The 9,105-nt window shown below is 47.2% G+C and overlaps 1 protein-coding gene across 1 annotated transcript; it reads left to right on the plus strand.

Annotated features, from left to right (window-relative positions):
• The first annotated feature begins 818 nt into the window (after positions 1-818).
• Positions 819-2,356, plus strand: LOC118580708. The gene has a single exon (XM_036182635.1). The coding sequence runs from the start codon at positions 920-922 to the stop codon at positions 1,337-1,339; it is 420 nt and encodes a 139-aa protein (XP_036038528.1). The 5' UTR covers positions 819-919; the 3' UTR covers positions 1,340-2,356.
• Positions 2,357-9,105: the final 6,749 nt, after the last annotated feature.

Raw genomic sequence — 9,105 nt, forward strand, 5'->3', positions numbered from 1 at the left:
ACTATCTCTGAAAGACCCTACTCCCCAACTCAGGAATCTTCAAGGTCATGTCTAGAGATTTATCTGTGTCCTGCATTTCTTAAAGGCCAAAACACAAAACATCCTCCGAATCATCCTCTGAATACTTACTTCACACGCTTTTAGCCTTTGCCCCGACTCAAAAGCTAATGCCAGACTTTCATTTAGAGTGGGCAATTTAAACGTGTTCAGTTTTGCAACACAGATCACTAAAAATTATTTTCAAGTCTGGCAAACCAGTTGAAAAGCAGATGCTTTCAGTACCCTGCTAATAACAAGTTTCACGTCTACCTCTTACTAAAAGAGGGCAAAAGTTGCCTCAATCTTTAGAAAACATGACAGGGTGAAGAGTCTACTAGGAACGAACTCCTAGTCATCACCTGCAGTAATGAAAGGTGAGAATAAAATTAAAACAAGAGGCGGGCTGGGGTGCTAGTTACCAGAACAAACTGCACCGTGTCTAAAAGCCGCCCTGCCAAACCTGTGCTACGCTTCGCAGCTCGCCCCACGTGTAAACACACAAAGGCGGCACGGCACGCACCCTTAGTTGCTCAGTCACTACTTCCCGGAGCACCGAAACTTCCCCGCGTGTAGTCGGAGGTCCTGGGGTAGGACGCAGAACTCCACTCCTCGAAGGAGCGCGGCGCTCGGGGATACCGGGCCCCATGCGCCACCCGCCGCCCTCACCTGCGCTGAACAACGGCCCCGCGCCCCGCCGGCGCCGCCTGAAGGCCGCGCCTCCGCTCCCGGGCCGCTCCGCACGCTCCGCCTGACGTAATTCAAACATGGCAACAGTTCCACTTCAAAGGCGGATGCACGGACCTCCCAGACGCGGCCTCCGTGCCTCGGAGCTCGGGCCACGCGTGCGCCCCGCCGAGCGGCGCTCCGTCGCGCCGCACTGATGCCCGCAAGCAGGGGTTCCCTTACGGACACGGCCTCGCCGCGCCGCTGCGGAAGTTTCCGAGAGGACCTGAGGGACAAAAGCCGCCCCGCGCCCCGCCCGGCCCGCACCGCTCGGGCACACGCGGCCCTTTGTTGTCCGGCGGCGGCGGCGACGTCGGGGCGAGAGGGACCCGCGCGCGGGGCCCCAGGAGAGGTCGGGTGCCCTCGGCCGCTGGCCCCCGGGGCCAAACTTTTGCCGAGTCCCCGATCAGAAACGCCTGGAGGTCTTCGCCGCGCGTATGCTGGGAGTTGGCGACTTTCGCTGTGCTTTGGAAACTGGCAAGACGCCATCACCAGGAAATCACATTGTCCTGCTCCCGACAGCCCCGACGGCGACCGCAGCTCATTCGGAGCCGGACACTCGGACGCAGACGGGTAGCGGCCCTGAGCACGTGGCTTGTCAGGTGGAGCACATACACAAAAAGGGGGAAAAAAAAGAGTTGGGTGCCTCCTGAAGTGGACTGCGCCCCCGCCTCCATCCAAACGGCTTGGCTCTGCGGGCCACGGCCACCCCCGTGATGCCCGCACCCACGCTACAGGTGACCAGACCGGCGGCGAACTTTGGGCTGCGGGGACCGCTCGGAGCCGGCTGAGTGCAGAGACCGCGTGCTGCGCGCCCATTGTCGCAGACGCGTCCCTGCGGACTTCGCCAACAACGCCACGCCGCGTGCGCCGCGCAACCCCGGCGCTGGCCCTCACCGGCTGTCTTTAGCCCGTATAGCCGCCAGCTCCAGGTAGTGGCAAGTTAAGTTTACAAGGTCCGGCTTTGTTGTGCACCCGCGTGCAAACCATCGCGAGCGCCGCGGGAGTGCAACACGCGGGTGCTCGCGGCGCTCGAGACCACAGCCGGAGCCCCACAGAGGTTCCGCGACCCCGACTCAGTTCTCTGGGTCGGTAGGGAACACTACAACTGAGAAAAGTCATTGTCACTTTCGGTGTGGATGCAACTCCACTGCTACTCGTTCGTTTCCACGCGCACTCACTTTCCCCACACCCTGACTTTCGGTTTACCTCAAATACCCTCCCCAATTAAGAAGCGCACATCCAACACCTCTGTACAAAGGAATCTGGAGTCCGTAGAGCACGAGGACAGCGCTCCTCGCAATGCCATCTCAAGACAAAACTTCCTGTGTGTTTGTGTATGGGAAGGACGGAGGAGGCGGGGGAGGTAAAGGGAGGAAAGAAAAAACGCAGAAAGCGGAGCCTCGGAGACAGTTTTGTACCGTTGTCCCGACTAGGATCACTCACCTTCCACGCGCAGCAACGTCCCCACGGTGCGGACTGCACCAGGCCAACCCCCTGCAAGCACTCCCTCCGCCTGCGCCGAGTCCAGAAAGATTGTCTCCTGCAGTTCTTCGGTTGCTACCGCGGACGGAGGTGTAGATTCCGCTTTCCCTCTGCGCACGCGCAGCTCCCGGGACCAAATTCTCTTGAATTGAGCTGATTTGCATACGGGCGCGTGCGCGTCCCGGGCTGGGCGGGGAGAGGGCAGGGCGTCCGCGCGCTCCCGCGGCCTCTATTGTCCTTTTAAGGGGAGAAGCTGTGCGGCGCGGGAAACGCGGCAGCCCGCAGGGACGAGGGCGGGGCCTGCCTACTACGCAAAGTCACGTAAACAAACGCCCCGGGGTGGGAGCCGACGCGGGGGCGTGGCAGGGCGTGGAAGACGTAAAGGTGAGCAGTTCTCAGCCAACCGCTCCCATTTAGGACCATGCTAAGCTCGGAAAGTTCTGGAAGGTACTTTTGCAGCCTTCCGGCACCTAACCCAGTTTCTAGCTTGAGGTGACAGAGAAGGTGGTCTTGGAGGCACCCACTTAATTTATTCTTGTCCTCACCTTTCCTTAATTCCGTTTGAAGGTGAACTTTAGGTTTTGTCTTTAATAAAGTCCCATTTTGACACTGTCCATTTACCCTTCTCAAACATGATCCAAACCCTAACTCGGTTTTGTTTTGCTTTGCTCACTTGGAACTAAGTTTTCAATCCTCTGCAAACTGATGGTGGTAATTAATGTGGGAATGGTACCACTTTCTGAAAAGACCCAAGTCCTCCAGTCATGAAGAGCTTCTCTTTCCCCCAGCAAAACCGCTTGAGAAGGGAGAAAGCGGAAGCAAAATACACACTGTTCCTTGTGGAATATATGGTGATCTAACATCTAAATGTCCCTTCAAAAGTAAAAGGAGAGACAATTGTAAAAGAAAGGAAGTAATCTATAGAAAACAAAGGGCGGTTCCAGAGAAGGAAGTGGGAGAAGAGAATGGTCCTGAAGTAACTTTTCAGATGAAAAAGTAGGAGATAAAAAATGATTGTGATACAACTCCTTTAGCCCTGCGACCCTCAACACCTGGTTGAGTGATTCTGGGAGGATAGGGAGAAGATGGGGAAAAGGATGTTTTTTTCCCGGAACTTGATATTGGTCTCTTGCTGCAAAGTGTGGAAATAACTGTAAAACTTTATCATTGCTGGCAAGTTTCACTGTTTCCACAGTAGGGCCAACAACACAGATTCAAATAAATACTTGTGAAGTGCTACTTTAGTCAACAGCCAATTCCTAGAACACACAGTTCAGACCACAGTTTTTTTGAAGCGCTCTGTAATCCTCTTCCTGTAAGAAGGGGAGAAATGACCCCTCTCACTAAAATACAACTACTTAAAGCAAAGGTTTTTCTCTTACATTTGTATCCCAGTGCCTAAAACAATGCCTGTCACATAATGGATTATTTTGGGGGCGTGGGGTGGGGGTGGTTGAGACAAGGTTTCTCTATGTAGCCCTTGCTATCCTGGAACTCACTCCTAGGTAAACCAGGCAGACCTCAAACTCAGAAATCTACCTGCCTCTGCCTCCCAAGTGCCGGGATACCACCGCCGCCGCCACCACCACCACCACCAAGCTAACAGTTCTTTTGTTTTTCTTCTCTGCAAAGCCTTGGCCATCCTGGAACTTGAAGATCCACCTGCCTCTGGAGTGCTGGGATTAAAGGCATGCCCCACCGTCACCCAGCTATAAAACAGTCCTAAAATAACTTTTAATGACCACCTGCTATTTTTTTTGAACACACGGGTGCATTCCAAAGGTACTTCTTCGTTTTTTGTTTGAACATGTTATAATTGGCCCTACCCACAGCTAGTAGTTCATTTATGAGCTACCTTTAAAATACTATTACCTAAACCCCCTAAATGGATTTTTAATCATGAAGAAGGGACGAAATAGTTCATGATTATATATAAATTTTGGTAAGTGATTGAATTGCTCAATGCTAGGGAAATGCCTGAGTATTTTTAATGGCTATAATGCCATGTTGAACTTACAATGAATTCTCAAAAGAAATTTTTTTTGTTAACTAGATAGATAGTATAGTTAAGCCAATTATCTTGGTTATAATGTACTGTTCTTGCTATCAAATAGCCTTAAATATGTAAGTATTTGTGTTTGTTTAGCCAACATTTAATGACCATAATTACATGCCAGATAGTGAAATTATTTCACAACTAGATGGCTCAGACTCCCTCAACCCTTCTAATTTGTTTCTATATACTATTGTTGGTTTTTCTTTTATAGAATTCATTCTTTTTTATAGTTCTCAATCATTTTATTTGTTTGTTTATTTATTTATTCATTTATTTATTTTTCTGTTATCAGCTTGATACAGTATAAATTCTTATCCTAATAGTGAAATGTTTGATTGAGGCTTGCCCAGTAATTGAGTAAAACCAAAACTTATTATAAGCCACAGTCATCCTAGGGTCCCCCTGCTATCTAGCCTCCCTGGTTCTGTGGGTTGCAGTCTGATTGTTCTTTGCTTTATATCTAGAATCCACTTATGAGTGAGTATATACCATGTTTGTCTTTCTGGGTTTGGGTTACCTCACTCAGGATGATATTTTCTAGTTCCATCCATTTGCCTGCAAATTTCATGCTGTCATTGTTTTTCTCTTCTGAGTAGTACTCCATTGTGTATATATGCCACATTTTGTTTATCCATTCTTCAGTTGAAGGGCATCTAGGTTGTTTCCAGGTTGTTTCCAGGTTCTGACTATTACAAATAGTACTGCTATGAACATAGTTGGCTGGGTCTTGAGGTAGATCGATTCCCAATTTTCTGAAAAACTACCATACTGATTTCCACAGTGGTTGTACAAGTTTGCATTCCCACCAACAGTGGAGGAGTGTTCCCTTTGCTCTGTATCCTCTCCAACATTGACTATCGTTAGTGTTTTTGATCTTAGCCATTCTGACCGGTGTAAGGTGGTATCTCAGAGTTTTTTGTTTTGTTTTGTTTTGTTTTGGTTTGGTTTTTTTTTTGGTTTTTCGAGACAGGGTTTCCCTGTGTAGCTTTGCGCCTTTCCTGGAACTCACTTGGTAGCCCAGGCTGGCCTCGAACTCAGAGATCCACCTGTCTCTGCCTGCCTTCCGAGTCCTGGGATTAAAGGCTTGCGCCACCACCGCCCAGCCAGAGTCATTTTCATTTGCATTAGATTTTTTTTTTAAGATTTATTTATTTATTATGTATACAGCATGTATGACTGCAGGCCAGAAGAGGGCGCCAGATGTGATTACAGATGGTTGTGAGCCACCATGTGGTTACTGGGAATTGAACTCAGGACCTCTGGAAGAGCAGTCAGTGCTCTTAACCTCTGAGCCATCTCTCCAGCCCTAGAATTTATTTTATATTTAATTGTTAATTACTTTGATTTTTTTAATATTCTTGAAATTCAAGTTATATAAAAAGTTGAAAAGGTCAAAATTTTTCTGATTGTGAAGGATATTATTTACAACCTAGTAGTATCCATAATGACAATTATATGACATATCTATATGACAAAAATCAATGATTGGTTTCTAATAGCTTTCATTTGAATTTCATTCATTTATCCCACCAATGTTTCTTGAGCACCTGCTACATGAAGGCAAACACTTGGAAGAGGCACTGGCAATACAACACTAAAGACTTTTAAAGTTGATGTTCTCCTAAAGGTGACAGTGTACTGAAGGGGAAAAAGCTTTTATTTATATATTTTGTTTGCACCTCTCTATAGAGAATGATTGCCTATAAAAATTAAAAACAGGAGTTAGGGATTTAGCTCAGCAAGGCCCTGGGTTCGGTCCTCAGCTCTGGAAAAAAAAATTAAAAATAGGCTGGAGAGATGGCTCAGTGGTTAAGAGCATTGGCTGCTCTTCCAGAGGTCCTAAGTTCAATTCCTAGCAACCACATGGTGGCTCACAACTATCTGTAATAGGATCTGATGCTTTCTTCTGGCGTCAGGCATATTTGCAGAGCACTCATACATAAAATATAAATAAATAAAATTTAAAAAAAATTAAAATTAAAAACGTCAAAGTTTTCCATTAATAGTTGAATTTATGTGTATGTTACCTTTGTGTATGTGCATGGATGTGCCCAGGTGTACTTGTCCATGTGAACGCCAGGATGTGTTACCTCAGTTGCTCCTCTACCTTATATATGTGAGATAGGGTCTGTCACTGAGCCTAAGGCTCACCATTTCCACTAGCTGGACTGGTCAGTGAGGCCTTGGGCTCCTCCCATTTGAACCCTTCCAGGGGTTACAGATATGTACCACTTAATCCAACTTTTACACAAGTACTAGGGATTTGAACTCAGGTCCTAATGCTTGCAAAATCATCTCCCAACCCACTAATTTAATTTAACATTTAAATGATGGAATAAATGAATTTTTAAAGTAAATTTAAATAAATAAATGAATTTAAATGAAGGAATAAATTAGTAACCCAATCTCAAGTATTATGTCATTGTAGCACAAAACAGACTAAGAAGCCAGTGTGGTGATACATATCTGTAATCTGTTATGCCCAGATCACGGGGACCCCCAAAAGACCACCACTGAGACCAAACCCCACATGTGAAAGCAAAGAGCCTTTATTTCAAGCTCCGGAGCTTGGTCCCTCTGTCTGTCTGACACAGCAGTGAGAGCAGAGCCCTGAGCTCAAGTGGAGTGGGGTTTTTATCGTAGCAGAGGTTGGGGTGAGGGGACTTCCAGGGTTCAGGACCCTGATTGGCTGACAACTGTTTAAGGTATCTGTAAAACAAAAATAGGTGTGTGCTAGACTCCAAGGACATCTGGCCACCTTATCTAATGGTTGGAATGTTTGGGATGTTAGGTACTTCCTCATCCCTGGGTGGTATCAGCTTAAAGCTTTTCCTTGATCTGGGTGTTGCCTACTAGTAAGCCTGTCACAGAAACTGTGTCTAGGCCCCTAAGCCTGTCATGGCTGCTGTGTGGTCAAGCTGTTTTGGGGCCCCTTCACATAATCTAGCTACTCTGGAGTTTGAGGCAAGAGAATAACAAGTTTGAGGCCACCTTGGGCAATGTAGCAAGACTGTCTCAAAATTAAAAAAGGCTGAGTTAGCTGGGCAGTGTTGACACATGCCTTTACTCCCAGCACTCAGGAGGCAGAGGCAGTTGGATCTCTGTGAGTTTACAGCCAGCTTGGTCTGGTCCACAGATCAAGTTCCAGGATAGGCTCCAAAGCTACACAGAAAACCCTGGGCAGGGGTGGGGGGGGGGATGGAGAGGCAAAGGGCTGAGTGTAGTTGGGAGCTATTCTATGACCTTGAAGCACCACCCCTAGAGATGCAGCAGGAACTGCTCCACCTGCCTATGTCCTTGAAGTACATGCCCCTGGGGTGTGGGCTCAGGCGACCCTTAAGATCTGAGATGCACATAGACCCGTAGCTCCCTTGTGAGACTTGGATGCAGGACTGATCCAGGAGGCCAGAACAGCGTTCCAGAAACTGTCAATTCTGTTCTGTACAGTGGGTTTTTCCACTTAATAAATTCTTTGCCCTTTAAACAAACTCTGTGGATTTCTCGTTATAGCTGAGTGAGGGTGAGTAAGGGTGAGTGAGGGTGAACCTCAGTAGAAGAGTACTTGCCCAGCATACATAAATTCAATTTCCCATACTGGAAAAAAAAGAAAGAGAAAAAGCAGAATCAACTAAGACTGTTCATCAGTAACTACAAGACTAAAGAAATACCTTTTAGCCGGGCAGTGGTGGCGCGTGCCTTTAATCCCAGCACTCAGGAGGCAGAGGCAGGCAGATCCCTGTGAGTTCGAGACCAGCCTGGTCTACAGAGCTAGTACAGGACAGGGTCCAAAGCTACAGAGAAATCCTGTCTCGGGAGTGGGAGGGGGGGATGGAGGGGTGGGGGGGAGGAGGAATTATCACATCCATATAAAGAAACTTCTATGAATTTGTTTAGAAAACTTTCAAATTTGGTTTTTTGGGATCTTTTTTGCTTTAAGACTGGGCCTCTCACCAGGCAGTGGTGGCAAACGCCCTTAATCCCAGCACTCAGGAGGCAGAGGCAGGAGGATCTCTGTGAGTTCGAGGCCAGCCTGGTCTCCAAAGTGAGTTCCAGGAAAGGCACAAAGCTACACAGAGAAACCCTGTCTCAAAAAACCAGAAAACAAAAAACAAAACAACAACAACAACAAAAAAAACAAACAAACCCATATTGCTAAACATGAGAAAAATGTCTAAGTGCACAAATATTTCAGAGATAGATGAAGATACTTCAGAAGACACAAGCAAAATCAAGGTCATTCTTCAGGAATTCCACCGACAAACTGCATTATTCACCATGTGTATTTAGGGAGTCTTTAAAATTGGTTTTTATACCATTTATTTATTTACTTACTTTCTCTCTCTCTCTCTCTGTGTGTGTGTAGATCAACCTGATGCTGGACAGTGATGGCACACACCTTATCTCCAGTCCCAGCTCAGAGGAGGAGAGGCAGGTGGATCTCTGAGTTTGAGGCCAACCTGGCCTAAATAGTGAGTTCCAGAACAGCCAGGGCTACACAGAGAAACCCTGTCTCATAAAAACAAAACAAAACAAAACAACAACAACAAAAAATCCACCAAAAACAAAAAAAATGTCGGGGCTGGAGAGATGGTTCAGTGGTTAAGAGCACTTACTGCTCTTCCAGAGGACCTAAGTTCAGTTCCCAGCGCCCACACGACAGCTTAAAACTGTAACACCAGTTCCAAAGGACCCAAAACCCATGGCAAAACACTAATGCATGGGGCTGGAGAGATGGCTCAGAGGTTAAGAGCACTGACTGCTCTTCCAGAGGCCCTGAGTTCAATTCCCAGTAACCACATGGT

Source organism: Onychomys torridus, chromosome 3 (assembly GCF_903995425.1).
Source record: "Onychomys torridus chromosome 3, mOncTor1.1, whole genome shotgun sequence".
NCBI lineage: Eukaryota > Metazoa > Chordata > Mammalia > Rodentia > Cricetidae > Onychomys > Onychomys torridus.

Bases quoted from the DNA above. Each gene is read 5' to 3' on its own strand.
- LOC118580708 (XM_036182635.1), top strand. From the start codon at position 920: ATGCCCGCAAGCAGGGGTTCCCTTACGGACACGGCCTCGCCGCGCCGC.